The 20,225-nt window shown below is 44.0% G+C and overlaps 1 protein-coding gene and 1 non-coding gene across 3 annotated transcripts; one reads left to right on the top strand and one right to left on the bottom strand.

The window, feature by feature from the left end:
• Window positions 1-1,230: 1,230 nt before the first annotated feature.
• On the bottom strand, window positions 1,231-17,379 carry CCDC51 (coiled-coil domain containing 51). 2 transcript variants are annotated; one of them, XM_020808799.3, is made up of 4 exons: window positions 17,256-17,379; window positions 14,088-14,438; window positions 13,314-13,478; window positions 1,231-2,205 (listed from the first exon to the last, which is right to left on the bottom strand). In XM_020808799.3, exons 2-4 carry the CDS (start codon window positions 14,388-14,390, stop codon window positions 1,426-1,428), a joined length of 1,248 nt encoding a protein of 415 aa, XP_020664458.3. In that variant the 5' UTR covers window positions 14,391-14,438; window positions 17,256-17,379; the 3' UTR covers window positions 1,231-1,425. The 2 variants fall into 2 exon arrangements, with proteins under 2 accessions (XP_020664458.3, XP_020664460.3); XM_020808801.3 differs by lacking the exon at window positions 17,256-17,379 and adding an exon at window positions 17,214-17,233.
• A 998-nt stretch (window positions 17,380-18,377) lies between these two features.
• Window positions 18,378-19,759, top strand: LOC110087265 (uncharacterized). The gene is made up of 3 exons (XR_012083439.2): window positions 18,378-18,544; window positions 19,056-19,111; window positions 19,676-19,759. It is a non-coding gene; the product is annotated as an uncharacterized LOC110087265 (transcript).
• The last annotated feature ends 466 nt before the right edge of the window (window positions 19,760-20,225 follow it).

The raw sequence follows: 20,225 nt of genomic DNA, 5'->3' as shown, positions 1-20,225 counted from the left end.
TGACTGGGCTGTCATGAACGAATTGTCACACACACACACCCCAGCCTAATCTAACTCACAGAGCCATAGTGAGAATAAAAATGATGGCGGGGAGAGGATCTATCCCACTTCCTGTAGTGTAAAATACCTGAGTTGCACCCCGGGAGCTGTTAAAATCCTGAAGCATGGGATGCAAATGCGTGGAACAAATCATTAACATATTTACAACAGAGGCACGGAGCATTAGGAAAGACTTCAAGCAGCACTTTACCCAGCTGTCTCCCCCTTCTGGAGTTTAGCTACTCACATCCATCCCCTGTGCATAACTCAGGACAGAGAAGAAGCTCAAGCCTGCCGTCAGAAACCCAAAGGCTTTACTAAGACTTTTGCAGAAGGCGATCAAGCTCTTCACTTGCACAGAAGAGAAATGGCAAGGCTCTCTGCAACCTTGAGCGCAGGGCTCCAGCACCTTTAAGAGCTATGCAGAACAGGATAGGTGCAGGTTGGACGACCAAGTATAGTTGCTGCAGTCTCTCTTTGCAAAGCTATGAAGGGGGCAAGAACCCTGGCTTCTTCTCCTCCGCCCCCCCCCTTCACTGTGGGACACGGACTGAACGACAGGGCTGGAACTTACCTCGCTCTAAAAGGGTGCCTGGGACAGTGCAGAACATCATGTAAACGTACACCGTTAACACCCTCTTCCAATGTGACCTCATGCCAAAAATATGACTCTTCAAACGCTATTTTGTGGCATAGCCAAAAGACATGTAAAGACAAGGGGAGCCTGTGTATGCCTCTGGTAGGAAAGGAGGATGCCTACACACAGAAACTTAACCAGCCAGTCTCTCTCTCTCTCTCTCTCTCAGTCCCTCCCGCTCACCCACCCATCCAGCAAGAGCCCGAATTAGGTATCCAGTTGATCAGCAGATATATTTAATGGTTGAAATGTCATAGCAGCAGGAAAGAGTGAGAGCCTCCTAATTCTCTGAGAAATCTGAACTCCTGCTCATTTTGTCCTTTAAAGGCACATAAAGCAGGATTTCTTTTTCCAGGAGTGGCTCTTAGGACCACTTTCTCCCTTCCTTATGGAACTGGAGGGCATGAAGGCAAACAAATCAAGCTCTAAAGAAAGGGGTCCAAAGGAAATGCAAACACCGGTGAGGTGAGAGGTACAAGATAAACCTCTAAAATGCAATGAAATAAAAATTAAAGAGGAATCAACAAAAGATTAAAAAAAAATCCCACAAGCCATTCCAGGTTCAAGGCCTGATAGAGGCGTTATTTGCATTTTTTTAATGTACTACATTTGCAGGCACCTCCAGCTTCTCTTGCAACTTCACAAAAATGCATTTAGAAAGTAGTACAAAAAAGAGAAGCCATCGGTGCTCAAGGGCTGACATTCTATCACTCTAGCCGAACTATTTTTCCCCCCCACTGAGCTGCAAACTAATTCCCCTTGAGCAGGACATAGAGCACCGGAAGCGTGATAGCAAACATCGTACAGGTGAAGGCTGTGCTGTAGATTGAGTTCTTCTTCATTTGGGCTTCCAGCCTCCTTTCCGTGTTACAGAGTTCGAGAACCACGTCTTCTGCTTCCAAGGTGTGGCCGCTCCCCTCGGTTGGAGGGCTAAGGAACATTTTCTCCCCAGGTGCAGGATCAGGCACAGTCTTTACATTCCGCACCTCTGCGGTGATCTGCTCTAAACTTTTTTCCAGGTTGCCGAGTTGCTCCTGCAAGCTTCCAACGAATGAGCTTATTTGTTTGGAGTGGCTCAGCTGCTCCTTAATGGAAACTAAGAGAGGGTCTATTTTTAGGGATGCGTTCATGCTGCCTTTGGCCGGGGAAGCTCCTTCCATTTCCTGTGACGTCACAGTCACCACCTGTAGCATGTTCTTCAAGTTAGCAATGAGATCGCTTAGATCTCTCTGTTGGGAATTATAGTTGGAGGCCTGTTCTCTGATGGCTTCCTGAAGGCTTATTGGTCCCTTTTGTGCTTCAAACACCAAGGCTTTTAACTCCTGCAGCCTCACTCGGTTGATGTAAGTGGAACCCAGGACACCGATTACGGCTCCCAATACTGAGCCAATAATGGACCAGTTCTTCGTTTTCTCTGCTCTTGCCCGCTCTTTTTCATGACTTTCCCTGACAGCGGCTGAGAAGAGAGAGAATGATTCCCGCTCAGATTCCTCAGCAGCAAGATAGGTGCTTCGGTACCTCTTCTCTTCCTGCAAGAAATCCAACAGACCTTGTTAAAGGAAAGACGAAAAGTCAGGATAAACATTAGACATCCCCCCTCCAAAAAAAAGACATATGCAGCTTATCTCATGCCAAGACAGGACCAGCCTCTCATGATTCCCAGAAACTGGTACTGAGAGGCATATGGCTTCTGAGGCTGGATATAATATATAGTCACCGTGACTTCCACAAATTTGACAAAACCTCTTTTAGGTAAAGGTAAAGGTTCCCCTTGACAATTTTTGTCCTGTCATGTTCGACTCTAGGGGGCAGTTCTCATCCCCGTTTCCAAGCCATAGAGCCAGCGTTTTGTCCGAAGACAATCTTCCGTGGTCACATGGCCAGTGCGACTTAGACACGGAACGCTGTTGCCTTCCCACCGAGGTGGTTCCTATTGATCTACTCGCATTTGCATGCTTTCGAACCGCTAGGTTGGCAGGAGCTGGGACAAGCGACAGGCGCTCACTCCGTCACGTGGATTCGATCTTACGACTGCTTGGTCTTCTGACCCTGCAGCTCAGGCTTCTGCGGTTTAGCCCGCAGCTCCACCACATCCCTTTTAAAGAGTGTGAAATTGACAGCCATCATTCCTTAGCCCTTGGTGCCAAACATGCTGGCTTTTGTAGATAGAAAGGGGCAGCAATCTAGCAGGGGTGGGGGTGGGGGAAATGCTCTAAGAGACCTGCATGGAATGCTTGTGCCCACTGGAAATGCATCCCAGTAGCTCAACAAAGTTATGCAGACAAAGGAGACAAATATTTAAATCTTTTAGTCCCATGCAAACCTGCTGATACATATCCTTTTCTGATAAAAACAGTATGGGCTCAAGAGAAACATGGAATCTTCTTCATCCCCAGGATAGTGGTAAAATAAGATTCACCACTTGCATCCTGTCTTTTTGCCCCAAAGTCTCTGGATTCTGCTTGCACAAGTGTTCACACAGCTTGGCGCCACCCATTTCTAACCTGAAGTGTACAGTATGTCCTCAAGAGAAGGTTACACAAGTCTCCACCTTAAGGAAACATGTGTCAATTAAGACCTGGTTAAAAAGACAGCTTAGTCTTTGTCTTTCAGTACATGTGGTTTTTTTTTGGGGGGGGGAGGCAGCATTCTGATAATCATATGTTCATCCACGCCTTAAGTAACTGGAAATGTTCTCACAATTACTTGCACCACAAATAGTCACGTTTATCCTCTTCCATTCTTGTTTTCTGGTGGGGGTGAGAACATCAGAAAGATGAATCAGATCCCTCCGATCCATTCACCTGAGCATTTGGTTTACAACAAAGTCCATCCATATACAGTAGTTCCATAGGTCTTAGACACCCTGTTAACGGAGAAGGGCACTTACAGTCTGGAGCTAAACATCACATAGGAAAGATCACTGAATTCAGTGGGTTCTTTCCTATAAATTCTGCTTATGGCTGCAGCCTTATTTTGCCTGGGTGCCTAGATTCCTCCCCACACCCCCAGACAACATTTCACAGCAAAACGTGAAAATGTACAACTTTGTTCCCTGTAGGTATTTTATTGCAAATACCTCTGGCTCATTCATTCCTGTGAAACAGTATGAGACTTCATTTCCTTTCCAACTTAAAGCCTGCAAATCCCCTTTAAAAATCTGTATTTTAAGCTTCTCCGTATGGGGATTTTGCTCCTGTGTGTGACTCATGGCATTAGGTGTCCATGCTCTGAAGAAAAATGTGCAGACTTTCACATCATTCATGCTAATTGCTAACTGCCTTATCTCCAAGGGTGGACAGAGTTTTCATTTATGTGGAATGGAGGTGTAAGAGAGACCTTCACAGCTCAGAATACTAAACTCTAGAATAATGTTGTTGTTGTTGTTTTTTAAACAAAACTTTCCCTCAAATCTTCAGGTATAATTTATTATCAAGAGTATCAGAATAATCACACTTGCATTCTCAAAGGCTTTCATGGCCGGGATCTGATGGTTGTTGTAGGTTTTTCGGGCTGTTTGGCCGTGTTCTGGAGGTTTTTCTTCAGTCTCTGTGGCCATGGGCATCTTGCGAAACATTAGGAAGAAAAACCTCCAGAACATGGCCAAACAGCCCGAAAAACCTACGACAACCCTAACCACACTTGCTTTCACTTTACAACCCACCATGTCTGAATTTGGAAGAACAATTGTTTGCTTTATTTATGCTTACATGAAACAAATCAGGAAACAAACCTTGGCAACACAGCCTCATTTAGACTACATTCTTCTGTGCCCCAATTACAAAAGAGGTGGGGTTTTTTTTCATACATAAATACTTGTTGAATGTCCGTGAATCAATGATAGTATAAGAGCACTGAAATTAGCAATACTCCCACACACAAAAAAATAGATACTAAGTTTTATAGAAGGGCTTTATTTCTCTTTTAAAGGCTAAAGAAAGTATCGTAAAATATTATTTCATTGACATTATATTCCAGTTTAAGAGCCAGGATGTATTTGGAACAAGGTGTGGCGATCAGTTGCTGAAGCAATAAAGTCAGAGGCAATTTTAACTGCATGTGGTGGTTGTGCGTAAAATAGAATTAATGCTTTTTGTTGAGATGTAATGAAATGAATAAGATAACAAGGCTTAAATTGCCTATGAATCGCTTGGTGCTCTTCATTAGTGTAATAAAAGCCATCATAGATGAAAAGAAACATTTTAACCAAAATGTCAATATGCTGTTTATTCCAAGAGTATTGGTTGGGAGGACATGAGGGTGAGGGGACTCCTTCCTCTCCAGAAGAGAAAACGATGATGATGCAGAAACCAAATGCCGAAACTTATTGGTCATTTCAAAACATTTCATTCTTATCTCTCATATTTTATCTCTCCTCTGCCTGACTTCAGGTGATAATTAACTGAAGGCGGAGATCAGACCGCATAGCACCATACCCCTAAAGAAAACAGTGGCAAGGTCAAGTTGATGGCAGCTTACAGCTAAGGAACAGCATAGTCGACTTCAGAGCAAGTCCCGTCAAATTGAACAGAATAGGTATTACATTGCAGAGGAGGCCCTTGCAGAAATCTATGGATTCCTTGCAAGGGTATCAGGCAGAAAGGTCACATTTGCTCTGCTATGCCTGAGTCACAACTTCTTAGTCCTGTATCCTGTGCCTTGGGGAGGGAGGATCCACCAAAACCGAAGGGTGTTCTGATCCATGTAAGCTCCACCCTGAGATCCGATTTCTTGGCCACTGTAGAGCCGTGATCTGGGGTTCGCATACCCCCCCCCAGGGGGAATCAACCAGGACATTTAGGAGTATAAGAAAAAAACTGAATCTTGGTGGGGAAAGGTACATCTGTCAACAGTGTAAGACAAGGTACAAGTCAAAAGTTGTGAAATTAATTGAATGTTACGGCAAATGGTGGAGGGCGTTTTCTTCCTTACTTCATTTGGGGGGAAAAGCCCCGTTCCTTGGCTTTGTTATTTTGGTGAATGGTGGGGAGTCTCTCCTTAAACAATGTGCTGTGAACACAGCAGTACAGTGCGCCTCTCAGAGGGTCACCTTTCACTCGCTGCTTAGCAAGCAATGCACGCTGTCCTGTGAGCGAGTTCTTTCGGGTTTTCCGCGATGTATTTACTTGAATTCATTGAACTTTTTGAGTTTTGAATGTAAAGATATACACACTATCTCTTCACCTTATTATTTCCATTGCTTTTTAATCCCATAATTGGACTATTTATTTCACAGTTACAACACATAAATTTGAAATAACAGCAACCATTACAAACATTTTGCTAATACGAAGGGCACAATTTATGGAAATGGGCAGCCAAGGGGTACACAATTTTAAAAAAAAATGGCTGGGAACCACTGCCTTAGAGTGCAAGGAAGAGGTACAATCCAGTTACACTCCAGTTTTAATAACAGCATGTTTCCACAGTAGAGTTCCTTCGCCCAAGACTATGTTTGGCCCATAACAGCAACATTTACTTTTAACAATAGAAATAGCTCTTTCATTAACCAGCAATTTATGCTCCAGCAATGGCTGGTGCTTCCATTCATTCCCATTTGGAACAGATGCAGACTGCCTGTGCTAAGACATCCGGGCTGGTGGGAAGGAACTCCATCTGCCTGCCTTACAGAGAAATGTCAACTAGACTACCAGGATCACAGCTTTTCACTCTTTTTCTCATGACCACAGTCCCTCAAGGGAGTTTAGCACAGCTTTTTTTAACCCAATATGAAGCACATAGGGAGGGAAGGAAGGGAAGGGACGGCTTGGAAAAGCTCTGCCACAAAAGCAAACATTAAAGAAGCAGCAGAGGTCGTAAGGCCAGAAACACAAGAACTCGGTGCATGTTTGCAGCTTTCCTCCCTTTCCCCCTCTGAGGATGATGGGACTTGTTGTCCAATACACCTGGATTTGGCTAAGCTGAGTATTGTTGCATTAGCGGCTTGTGACCTGTTGCAAAATGCTATCAGGGAGATAAGTGAACAGATGACCATATATTCTATGGCACAACAGCAGCTGAGCTACGTGGTGCTAGACACTGAGGCCCGTTTCAAGCAGTTTTCAGGGAACAATAAGGACAAGATATGGATCTTGTACCCAGAGTTACACAGGACTGCATCTATGATTGATCAGGACGTTCACTTAGAAGTAGACTGGAAAACAAGTTATGGAGATGTGCTGCTGCCTAACCTGACACATTTACTCAAGAGATAAGACCAGCTTATCCAAAAATGTATTTGACATTTGCACAGGATTGCACCCTTGATGTGGCAGAAAGTTGACACTACCAACTATATGCTTCTTGCAGAAATGTAAGCTCCTCTGAACATCCCAGAAGCACTTCAGCTACACCCAAAACACAAAACTGTGGAGCTTGCGCCACACAAAATGTGGTGACAGCCACCAGTAAAGATGATTTTTATTTGGTGATTCTGTGCATATTTATTAGGGGTAGGCTTTAACCCAGTATTACTGCATGCCTAAGGTCACAGCTTGAACCCTTAATATATCCAAGGAAGGCCAGATATATTTCTGAAATCCTGTAGAGTTGTTGCTAGGCAATGTAAGTGACAGTGTGTTAGACAGACCGATGCTCTGACTTGGCTAAAGGCTGCTTCGTATATTTCTCCCTACAAATATATCCCATTGTGCCTAGTGGGACTTCCTCCCGCCTAGTAAGTGTATTTAGGGTTGTAGCCTAAGAAAGCAGCCTCGCTGTGGGAAAACTTCTTCTCTGCTGAGAAAAATGGGGGATGGAATGGGGAGGCTGACTGAACCCAATGGCAGAGGAGGCCGGCACCCAGTGAACTTCGTCCTTCTCTTTTCTCCTCTTCCTCCCTATTTTGTGGGCTTCTGGGAAAGATGCAAATGAGGCTTGCAAAAGTCCTGAGGTGAACAGTTGCAGATGACTTTTGAGAGGACGTGAAGGCCACAGGTTGGTGCCCCAGAAGGATTCATTACATTTATATTCCTGGTTTTCTTTCCATGAAACAGTTCTAACTCTCCCCACTCTATCGACACAAACTGCCTGTGAGTAGGTGAGGCTGAAGTAGGGAGGTGGTGGTGCTGCGGGCTAAACCACAGAAGCCTTTGTGTGCTCCAGGGTCAGAAGACCAGCAGTCGTAAGATCGAATCCACGTGGCGGAGTGAGCGCCCATCGCTTTGTCCCAGCTCCTCGCCAACCTAGCAGTTCAAAAGCATATAAATGCGAGTAGATAAATAGGTACCACCTCAGTGGGAAGGTAAACAGCGTTCCGTGTCTAGTTGCGCTGGACACGTGACCACGGAAACTGCCTACAGACAAACACTGGCTCTACGGCTTGGAAACGGGGATGAGCACCGCCCCCTAGAGTTGGACACAACTGACTAAATGTCAGGGGGAACCTTTACCTTTACCTTAGGTGAGGCTGATAGAAAGTGACTGGCTACCCAATGCATATCACCCAGTGCAGTACAATGCTTTTAAACTACTACATCACCTTGACTCTCCACACCGCCCTCGCCCCATGCTGGATGGGGCACTCTGTCTCTCTCTCTCTCTCTCTCTCTCTCTCTCACCATCAACTAAAAAAAGTAAAAATTTCCGAGCTTGTATGACTGGCTAGTATGAGAAACAAACGTCAGGAGGAGGTGAAGGCCGTGGCCTGAGCTAGCAAGCCTCTTCTTAAGTGAAGGATGAAAACTACCCCAGACAGATACAAAAGGTAGTCCTGCTGTCTCGTCACAGACGAGAACAAGGTTCTGGGTTCAGACATTGTTCAGGCTTTTTAGAGGGACTGATCAGATTACCCAGTAATTATTAAGGTATGTGTATATTTATAATGAATGCGGTTATGTAACCCAACCTGTATAGCAAGTCCTGGCTGGTCATCAAGTATGATGTAAAGAGGAGCTCATCCTAGAATTATGCATACATAAAAGAAGAAAGGGACGCTAAGAGGGCCGCATTCTTTCGCTCTGCCATAGGGCATACATGGATGAAAATACTTTATTCACGTCCCCCAGCCCACCCCCGCATCAACAAAATTAAACAAACATTGTCGGGGAAGAGAGAGAACGTCACACCCACCGAAAAGTCCCTCCGAAAGAAAAGCTCTGTTGTGGAGGAATGGTGAGTTGGCAGAAGGCAAGGCATGGGAAACAGAAAATAATGATAATAATTGGAGGAGGACTTGGCTAAAATATATATAAACAAAGAATAACAAGTTAAATCAGCCAGGAAGGCTAGCAGACCATTTGATGGCAAAGGGTTTAGTATGGGAAGATAAGGAGACTGCAGGGAAATATAATGCATTCTTTGCATCTTCAGGGTGGAAGATGCTGGAAAGATACTCATGCCAACATTGCATGCTTTTATTAAGGGAAGGCATCTGAATTCTCTGGAGCATGAGAATCTTGCTTGTTTAGAATACAGTTCCCAAGATCTCAGTCCCAGCAGCCCACTAGGAGGGCTGGAAGAGTGAGGGAGGAGATAGAAAGACAGACAGAGAGAGAGACAGAGAGAGAGAGAGAGAGAGAGAGAGAAAATGTGTGTTGTCTTTGGGCTTTGGCCACCTCCACCATTGACTTTACCACCGCCCCTGGTGACTGTGACAGAATGTTACTCTCAGTGCAAGAAAGGCTTCCCACATGAGGTCTAATCCTGCCTGAGGCTGCAATCTTAAACACACTGACTAACCACACCCATTAGGTTTCCTGCAACAATGAGCTCACTTTAAAGATGAGCGCTTGATGGCTTTGTGAAAGCGTGTCCATCATCGCTGCAGGCGTGGTAAGACTGCCTGGGGTCTCTTTTGCAGCCCTTCCCAAACTCATGTTGCCCAGGTGTTTCTGGACTATAAATACAATCATTCCCAGTTAATCTAGAAGGGATGGGGATTGCAGCCCAACAATACGTGGAGACCTAAGCTTGGAAAAAATTGATGTAGATGGCATATCTTCACTTTAATACTGAACAACCAGAGTTTTATGAGTAGACCCTATAACAACAACAACAACAAAATACACCATCAGCATGGGTGGTGTTTAGGGCTGGCCTCGGTTGGACACTTGCTAAGAGCTCCACACCACAGCAGGGGTTAATTGACCAAAAATAAATGAATAAATAAATACAGTGGTGCCCCGCATAATGACGAATCCGCATAGCGACGAGGTTTTTGCGATCGCAAAAGCGATCGCATTGCGATGTTTTAGATGGCAAAACATCACTTCGTGATGATCGGTAAGCGTTTCGCTTACCGATTATCGCATAACAATGTTTTAAAAACAGCTGATTGGCAGTTCCAAAATAGCCACCGGGTAAACAAAATGGCCACCCGCAGTGTTTTCGCGCCCTTTCCTCGCTTACTGGGCAGCAAAAATGGCGGCCGGATGGAGGATTTTCGCTTAAAGGTGAGTTTTTCCCCCATAGAAACACATTAAACACGTTTTAATGCCCTCCTATAGGTTTTTTTGCCCCGTATAGCAACGAATCTGGATAGCGACGATTTTTTCTGGAACGGATTATCGTCGCTATGTGGGGCACCATTGTAAATAAAATCCTGAAAGTGGATACATGGGAAGGAAACAGATTTGTCTCCTCAGTGTGGAGCAGATACCACCGTGGTGTGAAAGAGTGGCACTTATCTGCCCTTTTCAAGTGCAGGGAAAATTCAGACCACCTCTGGAAAAAGAGGTGGAATAGATGAGAAAGATGCACCATTAGCTTATGGCAGCTCACTCTGTGGAGGTGAGACATCTTTAGTTGGCATCACTAGCCTCACGACTGCACATGAAGAAATTTTTGCTGTTACTTGTGTTCTCAAAAATGCCACAGTAGCTCTGGCACAGGTGTAAAAAACTATCGGCTCCAATCAGGTAGGAATGAACTTAATCCAAGTCACACTGACTACATACCAATATATCTCATGTCCCTTTTAAATAACAGTAATAATGTCTATCTTTCCGAGAAAGCCAATTGAGGGTGCAACTACACAGCAAGAAACATGCAAATGGATCCCCTCTGAAGTTTTACCTAGGAAGTTGGGTTTCCCTGGGTTAATTCACTTCTGCTGACCATGCAGGAATCAGCACAGAGAAAGAGGAGGAAATCAGCCTTGTTTGCAGCTTGTTTGAATCCTCTCCTTCCCACACTAGCTAACTGTGTTTGCTTGTTTCTCTCTTCCCTTCCTACTTCTTTTCTTTTTCTTTTATAGGCTTGCTGTCCTAGTGCTAGGCCAGCTAGGTAACCAAAGAAGGAAAAGACATGTTTGGCAGAGAAACCTTTTCACTTCAGCCTTGTTCCAGCTTCTTTTGATAGCTCTGAGCAGACTTGCAGGACATACACCTAGAGCACAGCTACTTTAAAACTTTCTCCCCTCTGTTTCACCATTTTGGTTACTCAACTGCCCCAGCACTAGATTAGTAAGCCAACCAGCAGGCAGACAGACGGACGGACGGACAGACGGATGGATGGGGGGGAGGAAGGACAGAAAGAAGGGCTAAAAATATTCAGAAGGCCACAGGTTTCTCCACTGAGAAAAAATGAGAGATTGCCTTCTTGCACAAGAGCTTCAAAAGGCATTTCCAAGCACACATGAACAACTAAGAAGCAAAGATTGGCATACAGTGAATTCACTTGTTCCAATATTTAATTCACTCTTTTAACAGCTCTCTTCTCCAGTAACCAGGGACATACTTGCAAGACATGCAGCGCTAAAGAGAAGCATGCTCTTGCCTCAACCGCCTTCTGGAAGATTGAGATGCAGAGATATTATATCCCTCCCTGCAACTGCTGCCCATTGTGGTTGGTGGAGTGAACCCTCCAAATGAGGGTTAGAGCCAGAGATGACAAGGAAAAATGGGTATTGATGGGTATACCCAAAGGGGCAAGTTAGTAAGCATTGGCCCAAAGAGGCAAGCATTAAGTCATTCACTGTCTCATGGCCACTTCATTCAGTCATGCAACAACACAACTCAAAATGTTTCTGCCTGTCACTTCCCTTTGTGCCTAATTTCAGATCTAGGCATTCACATTAATTCTCCCATTTCCTTTCTCCATTGTGCAGGTGCATAAAAAGACAACAATTGTGAAGCCAGGGGTCCAGCTGGAGTAGAACACAGGGAGGGAGGTGACGTTAGTCAGGTAGGCATGGGCTGATTGAGGCCGCCTAAGCCTGAAGGGGAAGGAAGCACTCCCATCAGTCCTACAGGACCAAGTTTCAGAAGGCCAGCTTGGCCTCATCCACTGACCACTGAAGGGACAGAGGCAGAAAGAATGTTCAGATCCAAGGGCCAGCCATCTTGGGACGACGGAATCAAAGAGAAGCGTCTTCAGGTCCCATTCCTCGGTGAGAAGATTGCTGGGAAGGTGTCTGTGCATGGGTGTGTAACCTGAAAGGATGGCTGACTTACATCAATTTATTTTAAGTCACCTTCATCATCAACATCATCATCATCTTAGACCTGCCGAGCGGGAAAGGACCCTATGGATCATCAAGTCCAGCCCCGTTAAGGAGGCACACTTGAGGGTCATTCAATAGAACGTAGACCTGAAAATACTCAGAAAATAGAAGAGACTCTGTGTGTGTGTGTGTGTGTGTGTGTGTGTTTATTGATTGATTGATTGATTGATTGATTGATTGATTGATTGATTGAATTTATATGCCGCCCACTCTACCCAAAGGTCTCTGGGCGGCTTACAATAATTAACCGCACTCCATCCATCCAGCCTATAGACTGTCCAATTTAGTGAAATCGCTACTTGGAGCAGTTTACAAAATATAAATACACAGTATTAGGCAAACAAACTAAAAAACAGGAATAAAAAAACCTCACTTCCCAGTCAGACAGTCAAATTAACTAAAAGGCTACTCTGAACTGACACCAGCAACAAACCTCGAACGAATTAGAACCAATCAAAAATAAATATGATCTAACAAATAGCTCCTTTTAAGGGAAAAGGTGGGATGGGAAAAAAAACCAAATAAAACAAAACATTAATCCAAAAAAGAAAAATGAAATATAACGACAGGTCACAGAATTAATATCAGATTTTACCAAAGGCATCCCTGAACAGTTCAGTCTTCAATAATTTTCTGAGGGACTGACGGTAAGAAGGGGACCTGCCTGATCTCTAATGGAAGTTTATTCCATAAAGTAGGGGCCACAGCTGAAAATACCCGATTTCTAGTAATTGACTTTTTAATTTCCCGCCGGGTGGGCACCCTCGATTTGCAAAGCCTGAGAGGCTCCAGTTGGATGGGTAGATATTCTCAAAGAGGGGCACTCCAACATTTAGCAAAACCAATGGTCAGAAAAGGTTTTCGGCAAAGATAATTCCAGTATGTTGTGGATGTTTGCCTAACCACTTAAACTCTTGTGTTTTTGCAGTGACCGCGCCAAGACATGAAAAGATCAGGGCCCATACTCTCACTAAAAACACATACCCCAGCAGCAGCCAATAAAATTATTATAACATTTTGAATCTGCTGTTTCTCCCACCAGTTATGTTTTTACATTTTATGGCAAGGCACCTCAAGGCAGTTCCCAAAGGTAGGATAAAATAAATTCTAATAAAAAATGAACAGAATTCAAAAGAGGTTCCTGCTTCCCTGCCCCTCCATATGTGCTACCCCAGATTTCTGTGCGACTTTTACCTGCAATAACTTATGCTCCAATGTTGCCAGCTCCAGGTACTGAGTGTCATCACGTGCCACTCGGTCTAAACGGTCTCGAATTTCCTTCAGTTTTTGCTGCTGGGCCTCCCAAGTTTCACGAGCTTCTCTTACAATCCCACGAGCCACCATAAACCTCTTTTCAGCCTGGAATAGGAACAAGAACAGCTTATCTTTGACATATCTGACAATATACTCCATTAAAGTTGGAGTGCTTATGTTAACAACAGTTATTACTCACTCTGCGCCTAAGAGAGGGAGAGTAGTGGCAAGCAAATAACAGATTTTTGAAAATGCATGCATTTATTTACATTTCCACCCTCTTTAACCCTCCCGTTATTTAACTGAAAACATCTAGGAATCTAAATGTCCCGTTAATTAAACAGTTCCAAATTAAAAATCTCTATCAATTAAAACAAGAGTAATAAATACCATTGAAAACCACACAAAGTTAAGGGCGGCAGTGTTTAAACTGGAAATCAAATGACACCCAATAAAGCAGCTAAAACTGTTTTCAGCGGCATGAGCATACTTAACTAAAAGCCTCTCTAAAAAGGAAGTTATTTACAGTGTGATGAAAGGTTACTAAAAAGCTAGTGGCCATGCAAAATCGGAGTTTCTGGGAGTGTAGTCTAGAAAAGTAACTTTTCCAAGCTTTGTATTATTGACAATTTTAACACTCCAGTAGGGCTCATGCAGCAAAAGATGGTTGTTCAGCTATATTTAATCCAGTAGTGCTCCTTACACTGTCCTTACCTCGGTCACTTTCCCCTGGGCCTCTCGGACTTCGCTGAGGCCCACAAAGTCTTCGTATCTGTCCCACCAGTTCTGGGCAGTTGTAGAGATTCGCTGAAAGGTGTTCCTTCCGAAAACCTTCCCAGCTTCTGACAGGCGAAGAAGAAAATGGGTAGCCATTTCCATCACTGCGGTTGCTTCAGGCCTTTTGGAGGCCGGCGAACAATACGTCCTCATGACATGCAAATGCATTTTGTGAGTCTTTAGAGCTAGCAAATGGTGGCGTTGCATCCTGGAGACCATGGGCAATAAAGCGAAGCACATGACACTTCATGGAAGCTACAAGCAGACTCCAGCCATTGTGAAAAAGACCTGAAAGGATACAAGAAAAAAAAACACAATGTGAGTTTAAATGAGCTACACATACATACACACGAAAGTGCATAGAACCTAACGCACATGTGCATGGAACCTAAATGTGACTTTTCAAAGTTAACTAGCATTTTCTGAAATCTAGGACCGGGAAATCTAAAGAGAACACGAGGATTCCACAGTTCCTCAAAAAGGATTTGCAGCTGGCAAAGGGGGAAAAATGTCCTGTAAGAAAACACACAGTTACATAAATGGTTACCTAAAGCAGGGATAGAGAATGTGTTGCCCTGTTTGTTGGACTACAGCTTCCATCAATCCTAGTCACCAGAGGCAATGATGAGGAGTCCTGGGAATAGCACTCCAAAGAAACTGTATACATTGATTTTGGGAGGTGCATTTTAGAGAAGCATAAAGTTATAATCATAGCCACACATATGTAAGAACAAATCCCTCTTAAACCCTTGAGAGTTGCATTCTGGGTTACAGGATCGTGGTTATCTACACTTCTTTGAAGAGATTTATCCCATGTTTTGCACTCATGCGAACGAGCACTACAGGCCTATTTAAATATTTGCTGAGTCAAAACCAAATCCAGAAGTACCAACACCTTCCCCCCCCCCGTGCTATACTGCTCCAAACTGTGCTTGTGATGATTTTTCCAGGTGGGGAGGGGATAGCTGTGTTGCTCTGTTGCTGCCAAAATCATCAAGTGACTGGGGTCAACTTAAATGTTTACTGGGTGTAAGGTTCTGCAGCCCACTTCATCAGTTGCTTAAATACAATACAAAACAGTAAGGCCATGACAGTCTCTACAGGGTTTGAGAAAGTGATGTGCACACAGTTCAAGATTCAACAAATAGAGATTTTTTTTCCCAGCAGGAAAACAGGAAGAGTCACGTTGTTCAAGTCTCTTCTTCCTGACCGACCCCATCTGGCAAAAGAGGAATGATGGGAAGGTCCATGGGATTAACAATCCTTGAGAGAGGAAGCACGCCGGCTGGATAGCTCAGTATCTGCAGAGCTAGAGGTTGGGAGTTCGATCCCTCGCCTCGCCCCAGTACCTCCTCTGAACAGAGCCAAGCTATGTGGCCTTGGGAAAGCCACAGTGTCTCAGGATGCCCCCAGAAGAAGGGAATGGTAAACCACTTTTGAGCATTTTTTTAAACCTGGAAAGCCCTAGTCATCAAGAGACAGAATTGACTTGACAGCACACAATTATTATTAGAAGAGGAAGTGGCCATCTAGAAGACGATTATGAAACCACTCCTAAATAAACCTTCCTTGGCATTGAAATTATTTCCCATGTGTCAATGGGTTCCCAACCTTCCCTTGGGTATTTGTGTTGAGATTTTGATATGAAAATGTATTATTAATGTTGTTTAGTTAAATATAAAATGGCTGGTTTTACCCGAGTCACTGTACTGATTGTATTCAGGGGTGGTTATCAAGGATTAAGACTTAATGTGTACATGATGAAACTTTGTGTAACAGAAAATGAAGTACTGTACTGTATTTTCTGATTGGTCACAGAACTGTACATAAGTCATGTGCAAAATGAACATCTTTATCTGCTGTAAGTCAGTTCACTTTTTCCTATGCTGTGTGTTGCTTCATGTTATGCTGCCAGAGGAATGTCTGTAGTTAATACACCAAGCTGTTGGTTTTACTCTCTCAGTGACATAGTGCCATAAGTATCTCTGCTAACCAGTATCTTCTTACTCTGCTGATGTTATGAGAATACACGTTATAATACAAAATTCTCAACAATTTGTGTGAAGTGCTCCCTTCAGCAACGCTGGTAACAGTTTCAACTCTAGACAGGCTTGGCCAGCATAAATGTTACAGCCATATCCATCCGGAGCTGTCTCTCACAATCCTGCTAATTCTTATGAGCCACACGACACACGCCCCTAGTAGGCTCCATTCTTACTTGGTGAATTTAGCAAGCAGTCCCAGATAGTGCTGTGAAACACCTGGTTTTCCCTTTACTGTGGAATTCCAAAAGGTCACATTGATCCCTTTAGCATCCACATGAAATTGCAGAGGAAAGGTATCTGGCCATTTGGAGTCACCAGCAGGCAGGTGATATGACCATGACTTTTCCTGTTAATCTCTGAGCCCTGGAATTTCAGAACAAGGAGCAGAGATCAGTAATAAAGGGAGGGGAGCTAAATACATTCTAGCTCAGTTCCCAAAAGACAAAATGTTCAACTTCTTTTCTAGCTGATGTTGCATCTGGTTCTAATGTCAGCGCTTGCAAGCTGGGGGTGTGGACAGAGTTGCCGGGGGTGTGTGGATAAGAGTTGTTGCCTTCATTAGATGCCCAAGGGACATCTAGCTTCATTAGATGCCCAAGGGACATCTAGCATACCCACCCGAATGGCTAGCCTGCAGTGTAATCTGGATGGCTAACATCCACATTACACTGCTATTCTATATAAGGAAGGGCTCAAAGGCCATTTGCAAAATTCTGTCGATCCAAAATGTGCCACCAGTTTACAAGCACTGCAAGACTATTTAAATTTGCAATTGAAGACTGCAGGCAGATACCCATCTATAATATACACACGTGCGTACATTCACACAACAGGCTATAGAAACGCTTGCATCCCTTTTTATATGGATCGGAAATTCTCTTCGGAATCTGGGGACCTTGAGGAACGAATGCACACCGCTTAGCTCATCACGCTGCACCCCACGCCGCCCTTCTCTCGGCTGCTACCTCTGCTCAACTTCAATGTCTCCCGCTCCCCCTTTCACCGCATCTCCGCTTACCCGTCCCCTCCCTCTGTGATCCCCTTCATTCACACAACTTACTATAGGTGAGATGGCACGTCCTGGTCACGTGTTGAAAAAAAACCCAGTCCGGAAGATACTAAAAAGACCACCCACGTCCTGGCGGAAGCGCTGCCTCCAAGGGCTCGCAGCACTGACTCATATGAGGCCGTAGAGGTAGCAGAAAGGGGGAATGACAAACTGCCTAGATTTCCGGTTCTTATTTTTCTATTTATTTATTTACCCTGCTTTTCTAGTGGCCATGTAAAGGAGGCTTACAACAACGAAAGACAACATTTAAAGTTCAAACAATGAGTATACAACGGTGGTTAACATAATTAGAGCCGAAAGTCGTCTATGGTAATCTCCCTCTCCAGCCCTTGGTAACTCGATAGTAAAAAAAAACCATTCGGAGTTCAAACTCTTATTGCAGAGCATGTGGTAGCCATAGGAATTTGTTGTTATATGTTGCCAAGTTGCTTCGGACTTATGGTAACCCTATGAATGGCAATTTCCAAGAGGTTCAGCCTGGATCAGCTCTTGCAAACTCAAGCCTGTGGGGTCCATCCATCTCCTGTTTGGTCCTCCTCTTTTCCTGCTGCCTTCCACCTTTCCTAGCATTATTGTCTTTTCCAACAAATCCCTTCTCATAATGTGCCCAAAGTACGACACTCTCCGTTTCCTTTTTTTTTCCTCCAGAGGTAATTCAGGCTTGATTTGATCTAGGACCCGCTTGTTCACCTTTTTTGACAGGCCAGGGTATCCGCAAAGCTCTCCTCTAGCACTTTATTTCAAGGAAATCCATTTTTTCCCTATCGGCTTTCTGTCATAGGAGTAGAAAATTCTATCTGGGTATCCCTTATTGTCTTTTTTTTAAAAACACTGGATCCGGGTTTTCCACTTTTAACTGGCAATAGGAGCCTCTGAATCCTATTTCTTGAGAGAATGGAGGGGTACAAATTTACTGAATCATCAAATATAGAGTGATCTCTACAGAAATGCCAATTTCCTGTCTGGAGCGAAAGCATCTTCCATCCGTATTTGAATAAAGCCCGGTTAAGAGTTTCTCTCTCTTTTTTTTAACCGGAAGTTTGCTCTATCCTCTCATTCTTCCTCTATGGTCATTTCTTTTACTTCTTCTTCCGTTTCTATGGTGAGGACCGTTCAGGGTCCGGGCGGAAGTGATCTTCTGCGACCTTCCGCTCGGTGGCCGGCGTGGTGTCCCGCTTTTCTAATTCCTCCCTGGGTTCCTGGGCTTTTTGAGCGCAAACGAAGCACAAGGAAAGCTGAATTGTCGTTTCCAAGAGGGAGTGCCATGTCGGGCCGAGAAGGTAAAAGGGCCTCGTAAATGGCGGGGAAGGAAGAGGGGGGCGGCGGCGGATGGATGGATGATCAGGGTGGTTGGTGGAATGATGGCGGACTCGATGGGAAAAAGGATGGGGGGAAATCTCTGCAATCTCTTCTTTTAAAGGAAGCTGGAAGTGGTTATTGTGGGTTTTTTTCGGCCAAACAGCCCGAAAAACCCACAACCACCATCGGATCCAGGCCTGAAAGCCTTTGAGAACACAGCTGGAAGTGCTAATTGGAGAGGGGAAGAGAACAAGCAGCAAATCGTGACGAGTGTATGCCTAGGACGAGGGTTGATGTCATCCTCGACTACAACTCCCATTATCCCTGGGCAGCAGCCTTGCTAGCTGGTCTGATGAAAATTGTAGGGCGTGGAAGGGTGCTTGATGTGGGGGCACGTTGAATAGGCTGGAGGAAGGATGCTGTAATTCAGATAAATAAGCTGTGGCATTCCGTTGTTCGGTGCTTACTAATCTATTGTTGCTTCTGCCACAGGTGGAAAGAAGAAACCTTTAAAACAGCCCAAGAAGCAATCAAAAGAACTAGATGAGGTGAGACTGAGAAAGAGGATTACGTTAAAATGGAGGGAGGAGGGTGTTGTCAAAGCTATGTGATTTGGAAAGGTGGTTAATACTTGGTGAGGCATAATTGTAATGTTCGGATCAAGGATTCAAACTAGCAGCTGCTCCCATCACAAATGTGAGGCATCAGTAATCACTCATACTTTCTGGACTGTATCTGGAAGTTGAGTTGTGGCAACTGGACTTCTTTCTTATTAGGTTGAACCATTTTCTTAATAGGTTGAACCAAGTAGCTTCTTCAGTCTGAGGAGAGTTGGTAGGAGACACTACTTGGATGAGTAGCAAAACATTTCATCCTAATAAAAAAGGAGTCCCGTTGCCATGATTCAACTTCCAGATAACCTCATCTGGATGACTGAGAATCTTCACAGATAAATTTCTGGACTATACTGTTGTGTTTATGCTGACAACTACTTGTCAAAAGTCTTCTCTGTCCTCTCTCTACGTTAAGAAAGGGACTTCTTTTGATGGAATTTAACTATCATTTGGTACTTTTTAACTTGACCGTACTTTTGCTAACAAACATCCCAACAGGAAGACCGAGCTTTCAAGCAAAAACAGAAGGAGGAGCAGAAGAAATTGGATGAGTTGAAGGCAAAAGCCTCTGGAAAGGGCCCACTTAGTAAGTGGCTTTCTCTTAAAGTTCACACAAATGAAGAACTGCTTTCAGCATAATGTTTGTCATGCAGATACAAATTAAGAGGTTGGGAAAACATGGCCCATGGTTTGTTCTGAATTGAGAGACCAAATCGTTTGCAGCTTTGAAAAGTCAGTGCTTAAATCAGCCATTTTATTTTGAAGAAATACACTTGTGGGTTCTGATGTGACTTGTGCTCCAAATCCAGATTGGACCCTGCACTTAGTTCCTATTGGAAACTTCTGTATACTTCTCTCTTCGGTGCTGTTTGACCTTAAAGGTGCCATTGCAGTAGCACACACTGTTGTTTTGCTCACATTCTGAGGCTTGGCTATTTCCATAAACAATATATATTCTCTATCAGCGTTCAGACACAGACATATTTATGTGCATATACAGAGTGGCAGGTCCTCTTTCTCATATTTTCTAATTATTTTTCTGATCTCA

This window comes from Pogona vitticeps, chromosome 2, assembly GCF_051106095.1.
Source record: "Pogona vitticeps strain Pit_001003342236 chromosome 2, PviZW2.1, whole genome shotgun sequence".
Taxonomy (NCBI): Eukaryota; Metazoa; Chordata; class Lepidosauria; order Squamata; family Agamidae; genus Pogona; species Pogona vitticeps.
The sequence above is the reverse complement of the archived record's forward strand: the minus strand, read 5'-3'. Positions and strand labels throughout refer to the sequence as shown.

Excerpts from the sequence above, each read along its gene's own strand:
- CCDC51 (XM_020808799.3), bottom strand. The coding sequence starts at position 14,390 with ATGTGCTTCGCTTTATTGCCCATGGTCTCCAGGATGCAACGCCACCAT. Across the intron at positions 13,479-14,087 it reads CCCAGGGGAAAGTGACCGAG|GCTGAAAAGAGGTTTATGGT; the intron begins GTAAGGACAGTG and ends TTCCTATTCCAG. Across the intron at positions 2,206-13,313 it reads TGGAGCATAAGTTATTGCAG|GAAGAGAAGAGGTACCGAAG; the intron begins GTAAAAGTCGCA and ends GATTTCTTGCAG.